General features: G+C 36.3%; 1 protein-coding gene across 10 annotated transcripts in view; it reads right to left on the reverse strand.

Moving 5' to 3' along the window:
- QKI (QKI, KH domain containing RNA binding) overlaps window positions 1–26,321 on the reverse strand; it is a 161,335-nt gene that overhangs the window by 104,196 nt on the left and 30,818 nt on the right. For all 10 annotated transcript variants that reach the window (XR_010070310.1, XM_063329184.1, XM_063329182.1 and 7 more), the window contains exon 2: window positions 18,186–18,328. Coding sequence is in view for 9 of the 10 variants with exons in the window: in XM_063329184.1 (XP_063185254.1) it covers window positions 18,186–18,328 (143 nt within the window). In the remaining variant the exon portion in view is untranslated. The remainder of the gene's footprint in view (window positions 1–18,185; window positions 18,329–26,321) is intronic.

Genomic DNA, 26,321 nt, shown 5'->3' on the forward strand with positions numbered 1-26,321 from the left:
TTTTCCAAAGGATAACCCTGAGCCCCACTCAACTATAAAGTTCTCTTTGCTAGTACCTATACGCCAGCACCATAACATTATTTAACAAATTAAAAACTGCTTCAAATTGTGTAAAATATGTCAAAATAAACAGCATGCCACATAATTTCAGATAGAAAACTGAGGTTGCTTTAATTGGGTGATAAATTTTAATAAATATATTGCTTGCTACAATAAAAATTAAATTGTTTACATGAAGCAGTACTGTACAGTTAAAGCCCCAAGAGAGCACAGCAACATTAAAGAACATAACCATCTTAAAATAAAAATATCAATTTATTCCATTTAAAGATGCCACAATTCTGCAGGGTCAGTTTTATTTCTGGAGTTGACTTGCCAATTACCAGATTAGTTACATTTGTTTCTGACTGAGCAGAATATCAGCCACCGGTGATCACTGAAAAAGCTAAGAATCTTTTTCTGATCACTGCAGCTGTAAACTAGACAAACCAGATTATCCATGTGATGTCAATAAAATACAGTTTTTACTCAGCAGACTCCATCCTAATGCTTAAAGTGCTCCTTTAAAAAAAAAGGCAAAAAATAAAAATGCATTTAAAAGTATAGCTGGGATTTAGAATGAATTACTAAATCCTTTAAATCCACATTATTCACCTCTAATAACCTCTGTGCTGAAGGCTTTGAGAGCTTGTTTAACTGACAAACAGCTTTAGAAACCCCATGTAAATACAATGGATCAGATTTATAAAAGAGGAAGGGCGGGGGGGAAGGGGGGCACGGGGAGGAGGAAATCGGGCTAGCTTTCCAGGTCATTTTAATAATGGTAATAGAGCTTTCTTTTTTAAAGAAAAAAAGAAATCCTAGAGCACAGATTAAAAAAAAAAAAAAAAGTAACACACTGAAGTATATAACTTCTTTCCTGTAAATTCTTAAATTGCATCTTATAAGAGAACCTGAGTAAATTATCAAGTATTCACATTAAATACTTGATGTTTCATTCAGATGTTCAAATTTTTTAATGGAATGTTATCATGATAGCTAGAAATTTATCTAAATAACACTTAAGTTTTAGCACAGAAGTCCTAATGCACACGACTAAAGACATAACGTCATCAGTAGCCAAGCCTAGTTAACAGATTGCATTACAACTAGACAGAGAAGCCAACATACAGTTTCCTTTGTTATCTGTTTGAACTAGGTATCTGTCAGAACTCATTATCAAAATTCAGCCATAAGAATTCAGGATGTCATAATTTGTGTACATCCAAAAATAAAAATATTCAAAATAAATTTCTCTTGTTGTCTAGTGTTCCAACATAATTTTCATCCACACATTCAGCAACAAAATATAACACAGTCTTCCCAGAAAAATTTATTTTCTGCTCATCTAGGCAGAAGATTCCACCTGATTTTTTAAACACAATGAGTACAAGTCTTATCAAAGCCAAAAAAGATGGGGGAAAAGAAGTTTTTATATGTTAACACAAACATAGTATCTTTAATCTCAAGGGCACTGTGTTGCCAGATTAGCTGCTAAAGAGCTAACAGCATTTGTTCACAAATTCTTTGGCTATTTTGAAGGTCATTCTATCCTAATCTACTAGATCTGAAAAATTACCAGATCTAACCAATATTCAATTCAGTTTTCTAAACATTAACTCACGACTTAAACATTTATGCCAAGACATTTACCATTTAGTTAATAATTAAGTGATTACTAAGGAGTTTTACTGTCCTAGGATTGTATAAGGAATTTTTTTTTCCTTTAGCAAGATTACACCTCCATCATATAATTTTGCCATTAGATAATGCAACCTTCAGATGGAAGCTAGAAAGGAATCCAAACAAACCAAAAGGCAGATCTAAATTTTTTGTGAAAATGAATGATGTACTGCCACCATAACGACCTTACAGTGTATTGTCAAAGAGTCAAGAAACTTTAACGCGCTGCAGAAGTTGCACTGCTTAATCTGTTTTAAATAGAAGCAGCAGAAGTCAGATAAATGGACCACAAAGTCTGAGAGAATTAATTTAAGAATAACTTAAATTACTGACCTCTAACACAAAACTATAAAGGCTGTGTGCTTCTGTTTTTTACTGTACAGAAATAAATAATCACTTGTAAAAAAGCTAATATTATAAACGATCAGCACTTGTGTTAGATAAAAGCAATAAAGGTAAGTTTATTAAATTAGCTATAATTTTGCTGATATTCATTTTGCTATTTTTGTATAACGTATCACATATATAATATTTGCATTGACCTAAAAAACTTACAGAATTCAAAATGGAGAACCACGAAGGGCTGCTGTGCTAATTCAAAAGGTAACCAGCACTTCATAAATGGTATCATGTACTAAACACAAGACAAGATTTTCAAATGACTATATAGCTCCACAGCCATCAATCTCTACACAGAGGTACACAAAAAAAATATAAATATGATTAAACACAATAAATCAAATTCCCTGAGGAAAGAAGCTCAAATCTCTCTAATCTCTTTTACTTAAGGCCTGAAAACCGTATCTGGTGCATCATCATGCTACGTACGGTCCACCTGAACTTTTGCATACCTATTTTAGTACTCCCTGTAGAAAAGATAAACACATACAAAACCAATAAATGAATGCAAGACCATCTCAAATTGATAGGAAACCACTCTGATAGTACTATTGTAACAAGGAGAAGCTGCTCCTATCATGGGAAAAAAACCGGCTCTAAACATTAAGACAAATGAGACTCATCTATCATTGTTGCAGTCTTCTAAAAGCTGCCACTAAGCTCCTGGGCTACGCCTCCCTTCTACAAACACTCCAACAAACTTTAAGGAAGAAGGCATACCAGAATTTCCCGATCTCTTCCCACCGGGTCAGACTCTGCTGCTGCCCAAGGAGCCTGTCCACATTTAAGATAAAAAAAAAAATGGCAAAGTACTTTCCACTAAAGGCTTTTAGGTTGGACTACAGATTCACCCTCTTTAGCCCACAACTTCTTTTAGGGAAAGGCTGAGTCCACTCCTTCTCACCTGCTACGCCCAGCAGAGAACTGCCTCTAGGGTGCCCCACCAACACAGACATGAAAAGGCTTGTTCATTACCAGTTTACCTGTTGAGGAGCCATAAAGGAGGTTTTGCTTTTCACTTCTCTTTGGGTCAACTGACAGCTGTAAGCCAGGAGAAACAATCAAGTTCGTGTTCAAGAACTAAACAAGTTCTTGAGAAGATACAGTAGAAACCTCAATCAACAAGAAGCAGCAAACAGCATCAAGCAGGATTAATCTTACAACTAAGGTGCTGGACTCATTTCAAGCTTACATTCTAACAGCCTTTACTGCATGTAAAAGAACTAGATGTAGTTACAAGTTACATACCAAATATGAACCTTTTAAGCAATTAAACACCGATTTTTCCAGACATTAACTTTCACTTCTAAAATGTATCAAATATAAAATAACACTTAAACCACATGATACTTTTCTAAATCTCTAATAAAGGGGGAGATTAAGTTATATAAAATTTATACCATTTGAGAGCATTCACGCTTAAAAAAATAAACTTTTTTTTTTCTAAATTAAGTACTAACCTGCAAGGTACTTAATCAAGTATCAAAATGTTTCCGAAGAGTCCCATTAAGGAGTGAGAAAACATCAAAAGAATGTTAACGTAAAATCATCTAACAAACGGCTTGAATCAAAAGTAAATAAGTTATTTTTAAAAATAACTTTCTTTGAAAGTAAATTAAGTATTTATTTCTTTTTTGCATTGAACAAGCCACAGAAAACTGCAAAGGAAAACTTTAGATGAGTTTTATAAAACTATTGTTATAAAATTAAGATTTTATGTTACTAATAAAAGCCCTCTTTCAAAGTTTGTCCTTCCAAACTCTAACCTTCTCTGTCATTAGGGCTGACTGATAAGCCACCAGCTGTTTTTTTCTTCCTCGTGCTACAATGCATTCTCTTCCTTTTTAAGGCTAGTATACCCAAGCAACAAACAGCAGGACTTAAGCCAGCTGCTAGAATGTCACAAACATATATATTTAGCTCCCATCTCATTTATTGCCATCCCTCAGTGTCAGCCATTTAATGTCCCTTTTGCTCCACTCTACTGACATTCCTCACCGAGTTGACAACACAGCGGGCTGGATCAGCAGCCAGGAGGTACAAGAACACACAACAACAAAGCAGAGACCTTATCAGTTACCAGAGACAAAAGCCATGCCTTGTCAAACATACTCAAGGTGAAAAATATTTTGGGTTTTGTCCCCCCAAGTCCTTTCTGATCTCATTTTCAGTGTTTTTAAATTGTGTACTTGTTTATACAAACATTAACTTTAGATCTTTAGTGAAAGAGCACTTTGTTCTTCTAGCATGTTTAATTAGCGTTATTTTTTCTTCACCTAATAGGACAGAAATCCTCCCGTTCGCGCTATATTAATTTGCGCTATTTGCTTCACCTCTGCTTTCTCAATACTTTTCATACCTACTAATACAAACCACGCATTAAAGTCACATTTGCTTTCCATTTAAGATTGTTTTAGACATTAACCCTTTTCCTTATGCCACAAGTTGAAAGAAATTCTTAATAGGGTAGTTTCAATTCCATTTCAAGTAACTATAAAATAATAGCCCTCAAAATGAATTTTATGCTACATGTCCTGTTCATGTAAAAACACTAATCTAATTACTGTCATATTTTGGAAATAATTGGATTTTAAATTGCTTAGAATTATCAACATAAGTGAGAAAGCTGTAAAGATAGACAAATTAACAATTTCATGGTTTTAAAATAGGAATCTCTGTTATCATTAGAGGCCCATTTGCAATGATTTAAAGGCCCACAGTACAGTTTGGTAGTTTCCTCCTTTAAGCGGTCATAAAAACCTTTAAACAGTAATTGAAAGATTGTTAACAGAAACTCTTTCAGGAAGTCAGATCCCGTGAACAATCTAATAGTAGGCATGCTTAAGTGAGATAGTGAATAATCTGTTTCATCCTATTCACTAAGACGGGGTTTTCAGAACAGTGACAAGACATCAGTTTCAATAACACCAGGAGATGAGTAAAAATTGTTCAATTCCATGCTCTACTTGGGAATCGTGACACATTTATCTAGAGAATTAACAAGTTGTGCTGTGTGTAAATCGGTCTCCAAAACCTAATTGTAGGTTCCAGCAGTGCCCTCTAAGCCTCACAGTTTACATCATTAAACTCATATTCCAGTAACAAAGGATCCTCAGGATATACAGTCCAACAACTAATTTCCATAATAATACCTTTTAATTAGATGTGACTACATGTGACACTACCCAAGGCACTTAAAGTTGGCAATTTTGCTGTAGACTACTTCCAATTCTCAGTAATTAGAAGTGAGAAAGATATGTTTAAATTGGAGCACCATTGCAGATGGTGATACTGTTGTTACAAATACTTTGCAGAAATGGAAATTCTTATACTTATGGGACACCATTCCCTTTTTTAAAATTATCAGAGAAATGCAGTCACTTTTCCTCCCCCCAAAAGGAAGAGCTGACCAAGCAGAAACAGGCTTTGAGGTTATACTTAAGTTTATGCAAAGGAGAGGTGCTCAATAACCACTTAATTTCATCTTATTAGTTACTGGAATTTCAGACAAAGTTCTGCATCCCTTTCAGGCAATAGGCTTTATGCTGAATTATTCAGTGTTCTATAATTCTAAGTTCCGAAAATAAGTTTATTAGTCACCTTGAAAGGTGGGAGGAAACACAGAAATTACACACTCCCAAAGCAGAAGACCCTAAAGTTGTATTATATAAACAGTAATTACTATTTTTTCCTCCACAATAGCACTCTCTTTGACAAGCAAAGTTCAAAAAAGAAAAAAGGTAAAGCAACACACCAAGCAACAGAGCAACTAAACTCAGGAGAAAGATGCATAGTATCATTTTGCGGATAAAGGGTGAACGAAGGGAGGCATTACCAATGACAGCTGTGATGAAAGTTACCACATTCAACCAAGATATTTGGGGAAAAATGCATTGTATGAAATTTCTGAAGTGAGTGAAAAATTAAGGTATTTAACCTTCCTAAACATAAACATGTTTTTTGTGTTTAAACATAAACAAATTTTTACTTTGTTCCTTTACTTTTACACACATTCACGTATTGGTAACACAACTGCAATCTCATTCATAGAATTAAAGTTTTACAGTAGAAACAAACTGATTTATATGAATTCATGGCAGGTGAAATCAGAATTCTTACCTAGTTTGGGACAAATCAATGTCTGAAATACCTATTTATATCTTTAAATATATTGAAAAGGCACCAAGTATTTCAACAATCAGAACTACAAAAACTCGTGACTTAAAACAGAGAATTATAATGCTTAGCCATAGGGCCTTTGTACATTGCCATCAACTTCCATGTACACAGTTTGCACTGCATTAGATTCATTAGGAGTTGATTTACCAAACTAGAATTTCATGCCATGAAAATACTGCAACACATCACAGAAAGTAATTTTAAATTGCTTCAACAAAACAAAAGCAATCTCCCTCCCAAAAGCGTAGAGAAAAAAACAGTAGGGTTATGTAATTGGTAGTTTGCCATTCTACTACAGACTTCAGGTGACATGCTACCAAACAAGTGTAAAAGAAGACAGACCAGCAAGTTTTCAATGCCTACTTGCTGTTGTTCAATTATTTCTTCTAAAAGAAAAATCATAAATAGGGTTCTCAATGTTTAGTCTTAATTTAAAGTAAAAAATTGAACAATTCTGTTCCCCTTCTGAAAATCATAGAATCTGCTGGGTTGGAAGGGACCTTTAAAAGGTCATCTAGTCCAACCCCCAAGCCTCTAGAAAAGGCTGTTACGAGAGTGTTCAATATACATCTAAAGCTGCCAGAATCAGTAAGTTTGCAAAACTCAAGCCCAAAACTGCGGGAGAACAGGTCAGAAATGCAGAAGGTATCCCAAGTTATAGCCCTCTGAATATTTCCTTTAGCACCTTGAGGTGTAATCCACCTTGTCTGCTTTAAATGACTTCTGCTAAAAGCTGTTACATTACCAAACCTTAACTCTTTGCTCTATCTGCAAGAAGGTAATACATAAAAAGACAAATGAGGCAAAACTGAAAAGTGCCTGAAACACCTTAAAAAGCCCAACTGGTCGGGAGCGTTTAAGGGTACAAGTCTCACGACATACGCACTACAAAGATATATGCTTCAGCCAGCACCAAACACTACAGAGCAGCAGTATCACAGTCTAGTATTACAGTAATAATAGCACCTTTGCATATAAAATCATATTATCCTAAACACTTACAACTACAACACTACTAAAATAGCAGTATATCACAATTCCTACCTTCAGGCTTCATTTCTAACTAGCTTTTGCCTTTTACCCAGGGGCTTTTAAAGTAAGGAGACAGACAGACATTACTGTTCTGTTATGACCACCACCACCACAGTCACTGCAAAAGAGGAACTACCTCATTTAACCACGGAAAAAAAGGCATAAGAAAGACTTATCACAAAGCTTTGAGATGCACTTCAGGTTTATATGCCAATCTACCTGTCCGTAGTAACATACATCTCCATATCCTAAGTTATCTTCCATCCCTACATACGCTACAAAGCCAGAGTTCCAGGTTGTTCAGGTTGCCCACCAGCTGACTCCCTAAAGAAAATGAAATCCTTCAGAAGGACTCACAAGCCCTTGTTTACAACTTTCCAGGTATCAAGGACAACATCTGCACTTGCGGAAGAAATAAAAAAAAAAAAAGATGCAAAGTATTATTTTGGCCAGATTAACTAGTAAAAAAAATCTAAAGAGATCAAAGCTGAAGATACACTATCTTAGTATTTGTGTTGAGTGACAGCAACTTTGCTTTACTTTTAATGCAGGTGACAACCACTTTAAAAATCACTTTAAGAACAACAGTAATCAAACACAGTCAAATGAGTTCAAACTATAAAATTCAAACAATTAGGTTAAACAGTATGACCCAGAAGTTTAAAGTTAACTTGAATACTATATTCATTATCATCAGTACTTAAGATACATTAACAAGATAACAACTGGTCGTTTCCACTAATCACAACAAACTTAGAAGAGCAATACAGACATACCTGTGTCATGCAGCATTCACATTTATAGATCATGTTTACTTGGCAGGGAAAAAAAAAAATAATCTGAGAAACTGCCGCATATTTAAGACAACTGTAAATCATAATTCAGTTGACAATCTTCCCAGAGCAAGCAATCCCTTTATCACTGACAACAGGACAAAGCCCTCAGTATCCTTTGACACTACAGATCATCGTGTTTGTAACTAGAATGAACTTGAATTTTAGGTCAGTATGATCGGATTGTTTATAAACCCCATAGGTGAAAGATATTGATCAAGATTACATCAGTACCCTAAAGAAACAGGAGCTTCTGAAAAAGCATTAATCAACCTAAGCAACAAAATTAAGTGTTGGGTGGATGAACATAGACCATTAGGACAGGTGCATGAGCCTTCCCAGAAGACAGGGGGTACTATACTATATCATAAAGTGTAAGACAAGAGAACAGCATGGATGAGTCGAGACCTGCTGGTCAAACTACAGGGCAAGAAAGAGACGCACAGGCAGTGGAAGCAGGGACAGGTATCCTGGGAAGAATATAGGGATGCTGACCAGTTGTGCAGGGGTGGGGTCAGGAAGGCCAAGGTGCAGCTAGTCCTGAAGTTGTCAAGGGGCACAAAAAATAGTAAGAAGGGTTTCTACAGGTATGTAAGCCAGAAAAGGAAGGTTAAAGAAAGTGTACCACCCCTAATGAACAAGACTGGCAAACTAAAAACAATGGACAAGGAGAAGGCTGAGGTAGGTACTCAGCAACTTTTTCGCCTCAGTCTTCACCAGCAACCTCTCTCCCCACACCTCTCAAGCGGATGGACCGCAAGACAGGGACAGGGGGAGCAAAGTCCCTCCCACTGTAAGATAAGATCAGGTTCATGACCACATGAGGAACCTGAACATAGAGAAATCTATGGGACCTGATGAGATGTGTCGCAGAGTCCTGAGGGAATTGGCTGATGTAGTTGCCAAGCCACTCTCCATGGCATTTGAAAAGTCACAGCAGTCAGGTGAAGTCCCCAGTGACTGGAAAAAGGGGAACATTGCATCCATTTTAGAAAGGGTAGAAAGGAGGACCCTGGAAACTACCGACTTGTAAGCCTCACCTGTGTGCCTGGGAATATCATCGAACAGATCCTCCCAGAAGCTATGCTAAGGCAGATGGAGGACAGGGACGTGATTCGAGACAATCAGCATGGCTTCACCAAGGGCAAGTCCTGCATGACCAACCTTGTGGCCTTCTATGATGGAGGACTGCATCAGTGGATGAGGGAAGATGCATGAATGTAATCTATCTGGACTTCCGTAAGGCCTTTGATAGGGTCTCCCACAATGTCCTTCTCTCTAAATTGGAAAAGTACACATTCGATGGGTAGACCATTCAGTGGATGAGGAACTGGTTGGATGGTCGCATCCAGAGGGTGGTGGTCAATGGATCAATGTCCAGATAGAGATCAGTGACAAGTGGTGTCCCTCAGTGGTCCGTTTTGGGACCAGTACTGTTCAATATCTTCATTGATAACATAGACAGTGGGATCGAGTGCACCCTCAGCAAGTTTGCAGATGACACCAAGCTGAGTGGTGCAGTTGACATGCCTGAGAGACACTATGCCACACAGAGGGACCTAGACAGCCTCAAGAAGTGGGCCTCTGTGAACCTCACGAGGTTCAACAAGGCCAAGTGCAGGGTCCTGAACTGGGTCGGGGCAACCCCCAGTATCAATACAGGCTGGGAGATGAAGGGATTGAGAGCAGCACAGCCAAGGAGGACTTGTGCATACTGGTGGTTGAAAAGCTGGACATGAGCCGACAATGTGTGCTTGCAGCCCAGAAAGCCAACCGTATTCTGGACTGCATCAAAAGAAGCATGGCCAGCAGGTCAGGGGAGGCGATTTTGCTCCTCTGCTCCATTCTTGTGAGACCCCATCTGGAGTACTGTGTCCAGCTTTGGAGGCCTCAGCACAGGAAAGACATGGAGTGGGTCCAGAGGAGGGCCACAAAAATCAGAGGGATGGAACACCTCTGCTATGAGGACAGGCAGAGGGAGTTGTAGTTGTTCAGCCGGGAGAAGAGAAGAATCCAGGGAGACTTTATTGCAGCCCTTCAGTACTTAAAAGGGGGCTTATAAGAAAGATGAGGACAAATTTTTTAGCAGGGCCTGTTGTGGTAAGACAAGGGGTAATGGTTTTAAACTACAAGAGGGAAGATTAAGACTAGATATAAGGAAGAAATTTTTTATAATGGGGATGATGAAATACTGGCCCAGGTTGCCCAGAGGTAGATGCTCCATCCCTGGAACATTCAAGGTTGGGTTGGACAGGGCTCTGAGCAACCTCATCTAGTTGAAGATGTCCCCTGCTCATTGCAGGGGAGGTTGGACTAGATGACCTTTAAAGTTCTCTTCCAATCCAAACTATTCTATGATTCTATAAGAAACAACTAAAATGAGTGCAAGTAAGGTGTAAAAAGAAACTCTGGCTGCTCATCAACCAGCATTATTTTTCTAAAAATAAGCTTTTCTAAAAAAAACAACCGAAAACATATAAAAGCTTCGAATTGTGTATTAATATCATGCCAAAGTAACTGAAACAATCGTGTCCAACTACTGTTCTTAGCGGCTTTAAAAAAACAGATGAATACCTATTAGCTACACAGTCTCAGAATCTCCTATGCAGAGATATCTATTGAGGTAGCATTTGTGCTTTGTTCTAAATCCAATGTTCAAAACTAAGGCAGGTAAACAACATTTCCTAAGCTATGAAACAAAACATGGAAAGAGAAAGAAAAGTTCTTAACAGAAAGTTTACTCCACAAGCTGCTATTTGTGTACAATCTTCCTCCCAACAAGAATCATGGAAAAAGACCAAGTGACCAACATCAATGAGATGCAAATGCAGAGAAACAACAATCCTGTTCTTTTGAATTATAGATCAAATTCAAATCGGAAATGAATGCCATAATTGCAACATTACACTGAAGACTTTTCCTTGACAAGTGATATACACTTTAAAATGTATTAATAAGTTAAGGACTTCAGAAACAGCAGAACCTAAAAACTTCTTAAAAAACCCTAGTCTATATTCTTGCTTAAAAGGCAATTTTTTTTTCTTATTAATATGCACCCCCCAAGGCTTACGGGCAGACTTATTGTAGCAATAAATAACAGACCTTTTAGTATTGAGGACATGTAAGCTGATTTTTAGCTGAGAGCATGATTTAGGAGAGATACAAGGAAAACATCAGTCTGATATTTTGACTGGTACTCTAAACTACTTTGAAGAGCAATTCAGGATGGGGCTCAGTGCCTTTGCATCCCAGCGAAACACAGAGCAAGCATAATTAGTGAAGACTTGCATTTCACTGATCTACCTATATGAAGTTACAGAACTAATGTTGTCCTCTGACAAGAAAGTATTGAATTACTTTTGCAAGGGCAACTCCATAAAAATCTGAGTGTACAAACAGTAATACCTAAACTACAGAGCTACTAAAAAGGAAGAAAATTCTAATATGCCTGTCAAAAGCTTACTGACCACCAGATACCGGGGGGAATGGGTGGGGAGGGGGAAAGAAAAAAAAAAACCACCACAAAAAACAGAAAAGGAAGATAGCATTAAGACAGATTAAGTTTTTAGGCAAAGTACAGCAGCTCAGTGTTATAGGTCTCCTTTGTCAACTAACCAAAGGAAAAAAAAAAAGTCTTTAAAAACCTCTTCATTCTCAAGAAAGGGTTTTTTCTCTATGTATTTCCTACCTCCTTAAAACATTGTACTTCTCAACTACAAACCCCATCCTTCATAAGTCAACTTCAGCTCTCTGAGGAATAGCAAAGATCTGTTCTTGACAGATAACTGGGTGTATCTACTAGGGATTCTGATACTTAAATGGTAATTTGTAAATCCACACGTGTATTTTAAACACAGCTCAGCCTTGCTCTATTAAATATGGGTTTATCCCTTACTGATGTATTTCCATGTTTACTGCAGTCCCCTATCTTAGCTAAAATACACAAAAATGTTAATTCACAAAAAAATACCAGTAAATTCAGCAGGTGTACCCAAGTGTACCTAACCTATTCACAACAGCAAGCAAAAATGTCATGCTCAAGCACTTCCTCCTCTCTGTATGAAATCCTTCTTTACTATGATAAACACTTCAAAGAACAGATTGAATAGAAAAACAAAAGCAAAAATGCATAAATCTCTCTGCCCCACAACTGACCTTTCATTATTTGTACTTGCACACAACTCTTTGGTACTTAGTCTTGCAAGAGCTACTACACAAACTAGAAGTTCTGAGGGAAAACAGTGCAGCAAAATGAAGCATAGACAAACTGACATAACGGAGTTGTACATGATCAACCGAAACCACATACTCAAATATTTTTGGAGTCCATGAACTAAAGAAATTCAAGCACATAAAGTGCAGAATTCTAAAACAAAAGAGGCCATTAAGAAGACAGCTCTGATCAAACAAATGGCCCACTGAAAGCCTAATAACTCTGCAGAGATAACTACAGTTGAGAGAGAAGCCATAACCAAAGGCACCATGCAAGCAAAACTAAGCATGATACATGTTGACTACTAGGTGTTAACTTGCTCTTCAAAAAGTTCAGTTGGACACATCCTTTGCAAACTCCAATTTTGTAATTCCCTATGTTAGCCATTTTTAGTAATATTAATTTATTCTAGCTAATATTTCAGACATTTCGTTCACAGAAAAATAACAGGCATCTACAAACTAACTGTTTAGACTAATTTAGAAGCTTACCATTTTCCTTCAGCACTTGGCTTCCCTGCACACACACTCTTCACCCACATGTCCTCTTCGCCCAAATGTCTAGCACTAGCTGTTAATGTCAGATTAGAGGATTCCTACCCTTAGGAGTTAGACCTGTATAGTGACTTACCAGATGCAGTTTATTTCTGCTCCCAAATTTCTGAATTTACTTTGAAAAATATTAAGGGAAACACTGTCTCTTGCCAAAAAAAGGGCTATTTACTTAGTCTTTACTTGTCTTACTTCCACCCTACCCTCCTTTTTTTGTTTATTTGTTTACACACACATGCAAAACAGAGCATCTGCAAATAGTTAAAGAGCAAAATTTGAAAGTAAGAATGGGAATAAGACTATTAACAGAGAAATGACTAGGTAACCGTTTGTCTAATTTAACTGCACTCAATGCTCGAAGAGTTAAATGGGGAAGAAAAAACTCTCCCAAGGATGAAATATGGACCAAGTTCACCGGTACTCCTGAACTGATGCTGAGCCTGCAAGATTACCGTGAGAAACTAAAGGACAGGATTTTTATCTCCAATGTATTCTAGACTGTCTTCCATCCTTTTACCTCCGAGGACAAACATACTCTGTAGATTTGACAGGCTTATTTCTGAATAAAATTATGACAATGTATGTCATCTTTCAGCAAGGTGCTACCAAAAAAAAAGCAAAACCAAAAAACAAGCTACTGAGTGTGAACCAGGGCTCAAAAGAAACTTAACTTTCAAAAGGTGAATCAGATGGTCAGTATGGAAGAACATCCAACAAAACACTAGACAGAAGAGTAAGAAAAGCTTCATACAAATATCCAGGCATGTCTCCATTTTATTAGCATCTAAACAAAGGGGACCTTTCTCAATGAATCCATTCCCTTACCATTTGCAACCAGAGTGCATAAATCCTCTCATAAGTATATAAAGTTCAAACTCAAAATTAACTTTTTTGCTCCTACGACTTCTACTAGAATATTTTTCCAAATATCTCACTCATCCTGGAAATCAGTAAACAAATTATTTTAGTTCTTTCATGTACATTTGTACTTGTATCAGTAGTTAACCTTCTGCCAAACCTTCTTTCAGCCCTGCCGGTACTCTGTAGCCCAAGTTTATTCACAGAGACCCATTATATTCTCTCTTTCCTTCCTATTGCAAGGGTAAACAAGGCCAGCTCTTTTAGTCTCCTTCCCTGTTTACCACTAGGGAATGAAGAGCTTAAGTAAAAGAATCAGAACAATAAATAAAGAGGATGTTATCATTTTCCTAATCCATATTAGGGATGCTATTAAACTCTGATATTACCAAATTGAAAAAGGATTTAAACGTTTTGTCAGTAAGTTCCCCATAGTAAAATGAATCCCTGTGTTCATCATTCTGTTGTACTAATTAAACAGTTTTAACTAAAATGGTCAGAAAGTACGCACAAGCTGTTTATCACTGCTGGCCTTTGAGCTTCAGTATACTCAAAGGACATGCTACTTTAGATGCGATAATTACTGAGTTCTTACATTTTTACTGAAGAGGCACAGAAGAGTTCCAACAGAGAATTTCACATTAATCAGAGCTAACAGGGTACTTATTAATAATAAAGCCATGATTATAATAGAAAAACATTTATTCAGTCCAACATTTGTAGGTACTAATTCCAAAAACTGTTTAAATTGATATCAGACAGAAAGTTTAGTCTCAGCTCTTTAGGGAAATTCAAGAAAATTAATCATTTATCTGAAGCATAAGAAATGCTTAAGACTATTAACTATTCACCCACAAACAATAGCATATCCTCCATTCTTCTGCTTCCTACGAGCTCAGTAATTTTCCTGACATCTTTTCTTCTTACTTTTTTGAACTCTGATGGAAGATACTTCTCCATGAATTGGAAATGCCTTCAAATTGTAACACCAAAGACTTAAATGAGCATACAGAGATTTAACTACGTGCAGAACACATTTATAACTGAAGGGTGAATTACAGACAACTAATGGAATTTAATCTTCTGGGTGCCTTCTGCACAATTTCTCAAGTTTCACGAGCACATACATGCTTCAGAAAAGAAAGTAGCTCCAATCTCATTTTGAAGACTAAAATGTCTATAAAAATGTAACGCCTTCCAAGGGTGCTAGAAGAAAATAACATATACAAATATACACAATTGCATTACTGTAGATTGCAATGGAAAAAACAATGAGCCAGAAAGCGGACCACCCCAACAGTTAACACAATTTATCACATTATGATTACATCATGAAAAAATGCTCCTTATACTACATACATACAAGAGAAAGTTAGTGACTATTTAGCAAGATTTTTGCATGTCTTCCACTTATTAGTACAAAAGTAGAAATACAGACTCTAGATAGTTGGCGTTTAAAAACTAGAGACCGTTTCTGACAATCAGTTTTTTTTGAAAGTTAACCCTTCAATCAACTATGGTCTTAGAATAAAAATCAGAATTAAAATACTCTATATGCATTCATATAAAAAAATTATTAAGAGACTATAGAGAATTTTAGCTTTGTAATTCAATTTTATATATTCTTTCCTTTGTGTAGGTACCCAAATTACAGTTGAACAGTAATATCAAAGTGATAGGCTACGACAATTTAGTGTCATCTTTTATACATATACATATATATGTATGTTTTTATACACAAATATAAAACATGAGTTTGTTTAAACTTATGGCAGACCATTATTTTTTATGCCTCAACTAATTTTGGATTCTGTGCACAAAATGGCACTATAGTACTATTCAGTATTCACTACAGTCAACTAATCTATATGCTTAAAATTATACATCAAAAATATTTACCAGAATAAAAGTTTATTATAACATCATAAAAGTTTGTCAATTTTTTTCTCCTTTCTGGTATTAAAAATTTACTAAACCTACATCAGAAAACAGTTTCTGGTCACTCTTCTCTGCATAATCTTTAAGTTTATCCATCTTTATGTTTTTGTAAGGTGTACAAGATTGTCAGTTGGAAGAGAATGATGGCAATAGAAAAAATTAACTGGATTTATCTGACAGGCTCACTCTGATAGTCTGCACAGCATGTCTTCCCTGTATCTGATAACAATTAAATCAATTGCTAGATACAAGTAAGAAGTTTAACGTAACACTGTGTGATTACAATGAAATTATCTTTACAGGTGAAATTAATCTTTACAAGTGAATTTTACAGGTTTGGTTTTTTTAAGATAAGCTGGAATCACTGTACTCCAGACCTTCTGAATGCTGTACTAGCCTGAACGCAAAGCAGGTCATTTAACTTCTAACTTGTAGAAATACGTAATAGTATATTCTAGTTGCTTAACCAATTATTGAGGCTGTGCAGACCCCATTCTGAGTAACTAGGAACAAACACAGACAACATGTAGACAGGCAGGAGCACATAGAGAACGCCGTGCTTAGCTCCCCAGTGAGGCTTGAACTGCCATGTGCCACCACAGTGGTAGAAGCTGTAGATTTTCTAGCAAACATCACACATCTCAAAAGAACCAACTACCTTTTTATTCCAGGTCACATGTATACAAATCACAAGTCTTTCTAACTTCTGAATTTGTAAAAGTTTATTAAAATAAATTAGTGACCACTTTGAGGGCATTCTTCTGAAGGCACACAAAGAACGAGCAGGAGCTAGAGAAATTGCACACCCAAAGTTACACAAGTACTTTGACAGTAACAGAGACAAACTCTTTCCCGCTTCTTTACAGCATATTTGTCAATTAACTGGCAGTGAAGAGGCTAAGCTACTATACCTCTGATTTCTAGAGGAAAACCTTAATAATAATTATAGGAAATCCAACCCCTTTTTCTTCCTCCTATCTTGTGTTCCTGGTACAGCAAGCATTAAGTTCTGTAAAAACTACAACTGACAATTAAGGCAACTCTTTGCAAAGGACACATTGTCAAGTTATAACATCAAAATTTCAAAAACTAAGTTATGTTTTAAAAAGACTATCATCAATATAACTCTAAGATATATACAGATACAGAGCCATTTACATTGCTTTACGGAACAATTGCATAGCACAGTTCCTCTCAAAAATCTGTAATTCCAAGGAGTTTCAAAAGAATAACTGTTTTTGGTGTGGAGATATGTACGTATGTGTACACATATGTATTTGGATATGCATACGCATATGTTTAATTTGGGAAAAAAGACAGAAGGGAAGGGAAGAGAGATGTCCTTACTGCCAATGCAAATTCTTTGAACACTTTTCCCAGTAGAGGTATTTTAACCCAAAAGCAACAAAACAACTTTGTGAAAACTAAAAAGGGAGAAAAAATTGTCTAAATATTCTTTTCTGAATAATGACTTGCACTTAATTTTCTTAATGGAGTATGGCACAATGAGGTTTTATTTAGAGGCCTGTACGTTCTAAGCAGCATTAAAATAATAAAGCTCAATTTGGAGAGCTTAATCTAACTAATGATACAAAGAAAAGTCACAGAAATACACAACGTTGCTTCCATTTTTTGCTGTTCTGTACTTTCTTCCACTTTATACCACTTCAGTGTGCAAATGCCTCACTTGGACCCTGCACTCCCCCACTGCAACAAGACCCCTAAATTCTATTAGGGAGGAATAACAAAATTTCTTATTTTGTCAGTGACCAACAAAAATGGTTGGGGTAGGTTTTGACAGGACTATTTTTCCCAAGTCATTTTAAGAAACCATTCAGACCACAGTAGTTCTAAGTAGTTCTTCTAGTTAAATGAAATCATTCTCCCTCAAAAACGTAGGTGTACAATGGAACAGAACACCCAATGGAGAACATAACATTGGCATGCAAGCAAGGAGCTTTTCTTATGCGGGAGGGGGAGAGGGAGGAACAACCCCAAGATAAAGACATTTCTATATGCAACAGAACTGGTTACACAGGTATGGGACAAACAGTAACTGAGAACAAGTACAGTCTCCAAAAGGTCTCTGAAGGGTCTCACTAAGGGTTCTCTAACTGACTTTTAGACACATAATAAAAGGAAAAAGCACTGTCCCAAGAACTACTTCCCTCATAAAACTCACTACACAGTGTCTCAGGACTGACAGTACTGAATGAACAAGACAATTCAGATCTTAGATCTACGACTTTATAACCCATACTAGTTTGGTATTTAACACAACCTTCTTCCACTCACACTCACTACAAATCAAGCCACCAAGTGCAATATACACTACTTCCCTAAGACGTATCTTGTCAAAAGCAATTCAGTGTGATCCAAGGGTGGCATCACATGAAATTTACATTTAAAGACGACCACAAGGATCAAAAAATAATTTAGGGACTAAAAAGATATACTTACATCTGGATATTCTTTTACAGGCACATATAGTTTCTCTTGTAACTGTACAATAGGTCCCACAGCATCTGGTAATTCTGCACTTCTCTTCTCCGTACTACCATTTAATGTGTCGTTATACATGTCTTTCCGTACTCTGCTAATTTCTGTGGGGGGAAAAACGTATATTAGGTATTAAATACAGTAACAGATTATAATCTAGTATGACAGTCTTCTCTTTCTAATCTTTACCAAACCTTAATGCCATTTTCTTCTCTTCGTGAGCATGATGGTAACTTGAAAGAAAAATCTGTTCCGGTTTTGTTTAGGTTTTTGTGTTTGTTTGGGTTTTTGTTTTGTTTTAAATTACAGCACCCATCTTAAATGTTTTCTTCATGTCTGTAAATTTGCTACCTCCTCATCCTGTTTATGGAATTCAGCTATTGAAGTAAAAATTATGTGCAGCTATATAGAACACTTACAACATTGTTCACATAATTTAAAAGGTGTATAAAACCCAATTCTCTCACATATTTTTTATAATAGAGCATCTAGAAAGTGAAAAAATTAGAAATCCATACCAAACAAAAAATACAAAAACGCATCTATACAGAACTATTTACAAGATTAACTATAGCATTTGGAAATGAAATGGTGTATCTTTCAGCAGGGAGAAATCTGACAACCCAAGGGTGCAGTTACTGAACACATGGGGTGACAAGAAACTAGTAAACATTGTTTTACTGACCACCCTCAGTGAGATAATGAAAAAATTAAGACAAGTATGGTATCAGAGACCTGGGCAACCTCTATATACACCCAAAAGTCCTACTACTTCATTGCAAAGTAATGAAAAACTCCTCAACAGCATCAGGGAACATCACAAGTGGACTTATTTCTACCAATTAAACTTGTATTACCCACACCTTAAGGTATTTACTTGCAAGACATAGTTGAGTAGTTATAAACAAAGTAGTTAAAAATGGATCATTTGATTCAAATAAAGTTCAGTTCCACTAAACTGTAACAATCTGATAATGAACACAAAGCTTTCTCTTATTTAACAAAAAAATATATTTAGTAAGAGCTTGTATTTCATTTCTAGAACTGTTAAACTGGTATTTAAATTCTTGCTATAAGAAAAAAAAAGTCCACATTTCATACCTTACAGAATTCCAACTAGTATAAAATTTTCTCGAAGAGTTTATTCCAGTAGCACTAAAGAATTACTTAAAGTTAATGTATTAACCAAGTTCCAAACTGAAAACTAACATTTAAACAGGCATTGTTCCCAACACATTAAGACTCATGACAGTGTGGGTTGTAAAGCAAAAACAGACTTCAATATTTCCAGCCTTTTACTTAGAATTGTTACAACTGCTTTCAAAATCTTCAGAATTGAAATGAAACTGAAAACAGAAAATTTGTGTTTTCATCTGACCACAGGAAGCCACAAAAACGAGAAGTCACTTGAAATTCTAGCAGCAGACGAGATTATTATAACCTCTGTTTCATAATGAATTTCTTCTCTGCCAGATGATTTATAGCTAAGATTTCACCACTTGAAAAGCTAGGGAGGAGAGGGAGAGCGTCAGAAACAATGAAATCTCTGGAACGCAGCAGCCCTAATTTTCAACCGAGTTAGTCTGAATTAATTCTAACAAACTTACTCTGCATGTTCAAGAACAAGTTGTTTCTCCACTGGAAACTGACACACTCAATTGCGTATACTATATAATGATTTGGTGGTTAACACCTGTTTAAAATGGAGAACACAAATTTCGTCATCATATAATCATAGCTCAAGGAAGAAATCCACAGCTGCTGCTACACTGACAATTTTGGCAACAGGCACAAAATCCTCAGAACTACAAGCGGTATTTATACTGGCTTCAGTATATAAAGAAATTCTTTAGTACATCTCTTTGAACAAATATTATTATCTTTTGGCAGACGTTGCTTCCTTTTCATTCCCTTCAGATTTTCCATTAACTTACACTACACTGAAACAAGCTAGGCAGTCTGCCGAAGTACTGAAGCGTAAGTAGCAACACGGTCATTTTTATTTATATTTGGCAGCTACAGAGTAGCTGCACTGAAAATTTCATTTTAAATTGTATCTTTCATGTAGAATATAATCACTAACTTTAGATATTCTAGTTTTCACAGGAGAGAAAGAACACTTATTTTAATCTTTCCCTTGCAAATAGTTGTATGTCACATTTGTGACACTGTAGAGCCACACATTCAGAATACACACAGATAGTATGATAAGCTGACTTGAGGACTACCACTGAATTCTGGTTTGTGTGAAACTTAAGCCATCTATCACACCCCAAATGTTATATAGAATGAAGACATCCACCAACTCAGGATTTTCTACTCTACTACAGGACCAGACACCTGAAATATAGTTTTCTTTGACTATCTAGTTTTTTATCTTCTCTCTCTACATTCAAGCCACTGGTAACACCAACAAACATCAGGATGGGGACAGTCAGCTACACTAACTCAGCATTGTCATTGGCTTCTCAAGTGCTACTCTTTCTTCTGCTTCTTGGCATTTTATCTTCTCTCTTGCCTTAGACACTTTCCGTAAAATCTCAGAAGAAGCATCCAGAAGCAATAGGTGAAATAACAAGCATGCATTCCCAATTTTTCTTTAACTGCTAATCAGGTCTTCAAACTCCCTTTCTGCATAATACGCTATCCAGGAGTCTCTCTTTCCACTTACGTTGTATTTAGTAGAACCAAAGTACTACTGCTTAAATTACAAAATAATTAGATCAAACCTCCAGTTCACCAATTCTCTCTCACTACTAACTCTGGATAAAATACAACCTATTTCCTTCCCAACTTGATAGCCCATCCAACCACAAGCACTCTCCCAAATAAATAACTTCAAGAGCTGTATATCTGCTTAATATGCATCCTGTGTTTTCCCAGATTCTGCTGGATCTTTTTACACATCTTCAAGGTCTTTTTTTCTTTTATGACTAACAGCAGTTTTGTCAGATACCTGCCTCTTGTTTAATCACACCTCGTGTCTCAGCAAGAGTCCATACAAAACTATGAATTTTGATCACATCTTTCCTTTTACTGTCTCCATTAAACCAAATTCAAGCTTCTAGTCTATCTTGCAACTTTGCCACTCACTTCAAGCAGTTACACATATCTCTAGAACTATCTGCTATTGTATTTCCAGCACCTCCCTCAAGAGTTTATTAGAAGTGCAGTAAGATTCCAGAAAGCCTCACTAGCAGCACGTTAGAAAAAGCTAAAAGCTCTACTCTCCTTTCACCTCTAGCAAGTATCCATTTTATCCTTTTCTGAAATACTTAACAATACTTAAAAATCTGAGGATAGGCGTAGTACAAAAGTAAGAAGGTCACATCTTCAAAGCACAGCTTTTTATTTTTTTTTTCCACTGAATTCACATATCATTAAAAATAAGAGGAACCCAAGCAAACAGCCTTTTCTTTAGATTTATTTCACATCATTTCTTACACGCTACCAAGCGGATGTCTCATCTTTCCTTCCCAAAAGCTTCTTTGGTATGTCTCTCATGAAATCACACTTCCCAAATTCATTTGCAAGGTTTTAGCTCCTCCGCATTTACAATTCTTTACAAATTCTTCCACCATGATTTCTCACAGGAAGACAACTGATTTAAAAATAAAGCAAGCTTTACTTTCAAAGTGAACGTCTAAGTACAGTTCTAACTACTTTACCTCTATTCAACACCACAGTGCTAATTATGTTCTATAACACTCTAGGGATTTAAAAGAGAGTTAAGTAAGCAGAGATACTTAATTATAATAGTAGTCATAGCTAAAAAGAGAATACAGCAGCTTCACCACACCTCTAAAACCTGTGAGCTCTGCAAATGCAGTAATAGGCCTCTCTGAAAAGATGCAAGTACCCATCCCTACTGTAGGTACAAACAGAAACTCCTATGAAGAATTTCAAAATCCACATTATTCACCTTTAACAATACTCTGGTCTGTACACTGTAAATTGTAAGTTTAGCAGTAAATGGCAACTTTGTCTTGCTCACAGCAGGGCAATGGAGTAATTGACTCAAAAAAAAAGTCAAACTGATTTCAATATAATATCTTATTCCACCTTAATATGGCATGACATAGTCACCTATGGGGGCAATGACATGCATGTTGGTCCGGGAGAACAGTTTTCTTCCTCTGTTCCTAAAAGCTATATAAGTAATGTAATCTTTTGTTTCATTCACCTACAGATAGTGTTTTCCAGTCTCTCTAATGTTTTTAAGATATGATCTGAAGCAGGACACACTGTTTGCACTGACTACCTTTGTACAGAGATGTACTTTTTTTTTTATTTCTTCATGACACTTAACAATAAAGTATTCCTCCCTCTTGAGCACATGACGGACTGTGTTCAGATGAATGTTTGTCATCACATTAAAAACCACCAAGAAGTTACTGCTTTTCAGCTGTCAATTATCATTCCCTTAGAGGAAGTAAGACTCAGTATGTGTTTAAGACTGTTGGATTGCAACGTAAAATGGGTTTACATCAACCACTCAGCAAGAATATTCAAAGTAGGAAATCACTGAAAAGGTTCAAATTCTTCCTCCCCCACCACTTTCAGAGTTGCAAACCACCCTCATCCCCAGTGCTCACAGCTTTAGAATTTCCCACCATGAAGCCCTATTATAAATTATTTACAATTTCTTTTGAAAGAACAGACCGCGACACTGTTTTAAAACCAATGCATTCCTCATTGCAGTTTAAACTAGGACTAAGAATTTGAAGAACTAAAATAAATCTTCCGATGTTAACAATTTGCACCAATTTAGCTACAGCTGTTTAAGAAACAGAGCTAAACTGATGCCACTCTCAGCCTATGTTCCTTTCCTAAGTCTAATACAACATTAAGCCATCAATGCACACAGAATTTAATTCTTTAAACTGAGAAAACTGTTCATCTGCCACAGAAGAGCCACTTATCTATCATTCTTGATTTTTACAATACACAGCAAATGTGGGTGGAACAAACCAATAGCCACAATCAGCAAGAGATTCAGAATGTATCAAAATACTAACCATCTTATAAAACCAGTCAGCATGCTTCCTTAGGGAAGCAAAGCACTACACTCTTAAAGATTCTCAAATACAAGACAGTTTCCACATGGGGCAAAAAAAAAAAAGAACTTATGAGCAAATTTTTTACTGTTAAAAATGTAAGAGGTATGGTGATAAACAGTTATGTTCATATCGCTAAAAATCTACATGGTACTTGGATCTCAGTGATGCATAAAACACTCAGTTTCAGTTTTCTACTTTCTCACAGAAATCAAGTTATGCCCAAAATACCGATGACACCAGATTTATTTCTTTTTTTTTTTCCCCACATACAGCATAGTTTTATCTATTTTGACAGGAAAAGTTAATTCTTACAATAAATGTGTGTCTTACAGAACATGGCATTAAACAACATAAATAAATAATATCTCCAATATTTCCACAATATTTTTTTGTGAAAAGTGAAAAATTCTGATAACTGTCTATCAGAGACAACTTTAGCAAGTCCACTCGAATTCACAAGATCAGCATGCCTTGAGCTGAGGGGACAGGCAGGGAAAAAAAAACTGATTCACGTCCCTTCTCATTCTTTACTACTAAGAAGTTTAATGTTGGTTGTTTTTTTTTTTTAAGTGTGAAATGCAACAAAATGCGTGCAAAAAGTTAACATTTTTATAAAATATTTTTGCTGCACACAGCTGCTGCTGGATCACCAATTTAGGAATTTAAGAGATACTTTTAAGCAACAAAATAATTTTTTTCCAATTCTTTTGCAGCGGATAGGTCCCCAAACTAGTAAACAAAAGTTACAAACACTCTAACAGACAAACATACGATTACCACTTTGGAGGACCCAAATTCACTGACTATGGATCCAGGGTTTATTCAGGCAGACAATCCATTCCATGTCCATTAAAGCATTACCCATCAATTAGACAACTGCAACTAGATACCAGTAAGTTCTATATAATACACAGTGTTTTCTTCAAACAGCATCCAATAATATTGTAAACAAAACACCTGAAAAATGTCACTAAGAATGGAAAGGGAAAAAAAGCACAAAAAGTATTTGACTATTATATTCTGGTCTTGTTGAAAAATCTCTAAAGGCAGGTGGATTATGAACTCTCTTGAAAGCTCTCTGAAAGCTAATACAGAGCATGTGATCAAACTACAAGAGTGGTGTACTGATGTTCACCCCCTGCCCAAAAAGAACCTTGTTGACATAGGACATACCAAATTGAAATACAACCTTTATTATAAAAAATTTAATCAGGAACCAAAACAATGTGACATCGCTGCATTTATGCCCTGAATTGATCAGCACTTTCTCTCAGAAGAAATGAAAAAGAATCTAGAAGTTCTGGACACCACCACTGAGGCTATGGCATACAAGTTATGCAGCACTGTCACCCCAACCCTTCCCAAAAAAAAAAGTGTTTGCATTCCAAATTTCAATTCATCTTTTAATGCCTTGGAAGAACTCTAGTTGCTTCTCCTTTGTTCCTCTGAGCCCAATCTGGCAGTACCCTTTCGATGATTAAACTGTCAGTCCAATGATAAGTGGGCAACACTTTCAGCAATTTGTCAGCACACTCGGTATCAAAATTCAGTCATTTTGTTTTGCAAGAAGAGCCTGCAAAACTCCTTCTGTTGTGGGCAGTTGTAAGGTTTGCAGCAAACTGACTTCAAAACCAAATAGAGCACACTCATCTGTTCTCTTTGTATAAACGTCAACAAAAAGCTTTTAAGTGCTTTATTATTGGTGGAACATTGCAACTCATGTGTTTTCTAATCTAGCAGCTTTAGTATGCTTACTTGGCAAAGAAATAGTTGGTTTTATTCATCACAATTTTAACAGTCTTCACTGTTAACACCAGTGCTGTTTGCTACTATTGCTGATGCAGCAGAAATAGCAACGCGAGCAAAAAACCAAGTCATTTTTAATATTGTGCCACATGGACCTGTACCCCGCGTGCATCATCAGTGTACAGACTAAAACATTGGCAAGCGCTTACCCTACCCACCCCCTGCTATTAATCAGTGAAATGCCTGAACATCAAGCAAAAAAGATTCCTACCATCTTTCCTTCAGAAAGCAATACAGAGTAAAAAATTAAAAATTTAGACAAACATGACCAAGCATCAAAGCTGATAAAACACAGACCACTTCTGACAAATTTTCATACATCATCAGCTTTGGTTTCGAGCATGACATTGAACTCTAACATAATTAACGGCATGCATTTAACAGTCATGCATTTGTTTCCGCTCACTAAAACTTGCATTTACATTATTTAATGCAATGGTATGTCAGAACAGCCAGAACGGGTCTGATCAAAAATCCCTCAACCCTGCATTGCATCTGACAATGGCAATCTGCATTCACTTAAGACAATAATATAAAGAATACTAAATACAGTCGTCTCATTTTCTTGGTAAACTCAAAAAGCCATACATTTGAGATGAAGTCCCATGCCTCCTCATATCCCAGTACTACGCTCCAAACAGCATATAAATCTTTAACATAAAAATCAGTTTAGAAGTCTCTAAAAGGATAGTTGAACAAGCCTTTCAGCAGTCTACTTGGTATCTTCACCTGACATCATCTAGCAACTGACATACACTATCCATCCATATCCAAATGAGTATCTTTGTAAAACTGAAAGCTTCTTGAGGTGAGTAATTAGCTGATAGACAAAAAACAGCACAACTAAACTAAACTTTTAAGAGTTGAGGATAATTGTTTTAAAAGTCAACATGAAAAATCAGGAAAATAAATCCAGAATATTCATCTCTCTATTAAGCCTCAGCATTAGATCAAGCTTACACAATAACTCAGTTAAAGTAGATGAACATATACTGTTCTGCTTGTTACAAGATTTCCTTACAACATGGATTAGATTAACAGTATCAAACTCTTCAAAATATTTTCCACTAGAGTCCATCAGCACAGCACACCTGCTGAAGCAGATTTGGTGGCTCACATTCATATCAGGCTTAATTATTACACTTTGAAGAATCTTCTACTCCAACTTCCTTTATTAGCAAGTTGCCCCCAAATACTTAGTTACAATACTTAGCTGCTAAACCTATTTGAG

This window comes from Chroicocephalus ridibundus, chromosome 3, assembly GCF_963924245.1.
Source record: "Chroicocephalus ridibundus chromosome 3, bChrRid1.1, whole genome shotgun sequence".
Lineage (NCBI taxonomy): Eukaryota > Metazoa > Chordata > Aves > Charadriiformes > Laridae > Chroicocephalus > Chroicocephalus ridibundus.